The following is a 2,370-nucleotide window of genomic DNA, read 5'->3' as shown; positions in this document are numbered from 1 at the left end:
CCCCACCAGGACCCCCCAGAACCCCCCCCAAGCCCCCCGGGGGTCTCACCGGGGGTCAGCAGCCGGTCCTGGTACTTGGGCACGTGGGGGTCGACGCTCTGCAGCATCACCCACATGGTGAGGGCGAAGAGCCCGGCCAGGAACCCGTAAAACACCAGGTAGAACAGCAGGATCAGCCCTGGGGGGCGGGTTGGGGGGTCAGGGACCCCGAAAAATGAACTCCCCGCGAGGAAAAACCCCCAGGGGGCAGAAATCCCAAAAATCCCAACCGAAATGGGGAGAAAATCCCAACCGAAATGGGGGGAAAATCCCTAAAATTGGGGATAAATCCCAAAATTAATCAGGTTGGAGCAGCGGGATCAGCCCTGGGAGGGGGATTTGGGGTCAGGGACCCCTAAAAACGAATTCCCCGGGAGGAAAAACCCCCAGGGGGCAGAAATCCCAAAAAAAATCCATTAAAAATGGGGGGAAATCCCAAAAATCCCAACCGAAATGGGGAGAAAATCCCAACCGAAATGGGTGAAAAATCCCTAAAATTGGGGATAAATCCCAAAATTAATCAGGTTGGAGCAGGAGATTTAGCCCTGGGGGGCGGTTTGGGGGGTCAGGGACCACAAACAATTAATTCCCCGTGAGGAAAAACCTCTCGGGAGCAGAAACCCCAAAAATCCCAACCGAAATGGGGGGGAAATCCCCAAAATTACACCTCAAAAGCGTGAAAATGCCCTAAAATTTGGGGATAAATCCCAAAATTAATCAGGCTGGAGCAGCGGGATCAGCCCTGAGGGACATTTTGGGAGGTCAGGGACCCTAAAAATTAATTCCCTGTGAGGAAAAACTCCCCAAAAACTTCCCAAACACCCCAAAAAATTCCATTAAAATTGGGGGAAACTCCCAAAATCCCAACCGAAATGGGGAAAAAACCCCAAAATTACACCATGAAAGGGTGAGAAATCCCTAAAATTGAGGATAAATCCCAAAATTAATCAGGTTGGAGCAGCGGGATCAGCCCTGGGGGGCGGTTTGGGGGGTCAGGGACCCCAAAAAATGAATTCCCTGGGAGGAAAAACTCCCCAGGGGGCAGAAATCGCAAAAATCCCAACAGAAATGGGGGAAAAAATCCCAGAATTACACCATAAAAGGGTGAGAAACCCCTAAAATTTGGGATAAATCCCAAAAAAAATCACTTTGGAAGAGCAGGATCAGCTCTGAGGGGGCGAATTTGGGGTCAGGGCCCCAAAAACTGCCCCAAACCCCCAAATCTGCCCCAAAAATTCCCTTAACCTTGCAAATGTTGCCCCAAATCCTTCAAAAACTCCATAAATTTACACCGCTGGCACCAAATCCCCACAGAACATGCCCTGAACGCCCCAAATACCCCCAAAAATGCCCTGAAAACCCCAAATTCTCATTGATTTACCACATTAACATCAAATACCCCAAAAAAACCTGCCCAAATCCCATAAAAAAACCCAAAATTCACCCCAAAAATCCACCCCAAACCCCTCAAATACTCTTGAATTCACCCCATAAATGTCAAATAACACCAAAAACTGCCTCAAATACCCCAGAAATGCCCCGGATACTCCAAATTCTCATTAATTTACCCCACAGACATTAAATACCCAAAAAACGGCCCCACATACCCCAAAACCTGCCCCAATCCCACTTAAAAAACCCAAAAAGTTACTCTGAACGCCTCAAATTCTCATTAATTCACCCCATGAATGTCAAATATCCCAAAAAACTGCCCCAAATACTCCCAAAACTGCCCCGGACACCCCAAATTCTCATTAATTTACCCCATAAATGTCAAATATCCCCAAAACTGCCCCAAATACCCCCCAAAATTGCCCAAATCCCATTAAAAAAACCCCAAAAAACTGCCCCGAACACTTCAAATATTCATTTATTCAGCCCATAAATGTCAAATATCCCAAAAACTGCCTCAAATACCCCCCAAAAATGTCCTGGACACCCCAAATTCGCATTAACCCCACAAACGTCAAATTATCCCAAAAACTGCCCCAAAACCCCCCCAAAACTGCCCCAATCCCATTTTAAAAAAACCAAAAAACCGCCCCAAACACCTGAAATATTCATTTATTCAGCCCATAAATGTCAAATATCCCAAAAACTGCCCCAAAACCCCCCCAAAACTGCCCCAATCCCATTTTAAAAAAACCAAAAAACCGCCCCAAACACCTGAAATATTCATTTATTCACCCCATAAAAGTCAAATCCCCCCAAAATCGCCCCGAACACCCCAAAACTGCCCAAATCCCACCAAAAAAAAAACCCCAAAAATCCGCCCCGAACCCCCCAAATCCCCACTCGGAGCCCCCAAAATCCCCCCTAAAAACTCCCAAA

General features: G+C 47.2%; 1 protein-coding gene across 1 annotated transcript in view; it reads right to left on the bottom strand.

Annotated features, from left to right (window-relative positions):
• Positions 1 to 198, bottom strand: part of LOC120495820 (sodium/potassium-transporting ATPase subunit beta-2-like) — a gene marked incomplete at its 3' end in the record, with an annotated part of 3,967 nt that extends 3,769 nt beyond the window's left edge. The window contains exon 1 of the mRNA XM_039695700.1: positions 50 to 198. Coding sequence (XP_039551634.1) covers positions 50 to 116 — 67 coding nt within the window. The remainder of the gene's footprint in view (positions 1 to 49) is intronic.
• Positions 199 to 2,370: the final 2,172 nt, after the last annotated feature.

This window comes from Passer montanus, unplaced genomic scaffold (assembly GCF_014805655.1).
Source record: "Passer montanus isolate IOZ18808 unplaced genomic scaffold, ASM1480565v1 scaffold914, whole genome shotgun sequence".
Taxonomy (NCBI): Eukaryota; Metazoa; Chordata; class Aves; order Passeriformes; family Passeridae; genus Passer; species Passer montanus.
Note: the sequence above shows the minus strand (reverse complement) of the source record. Positions and strands in the feature narration are given on the sequence as shown.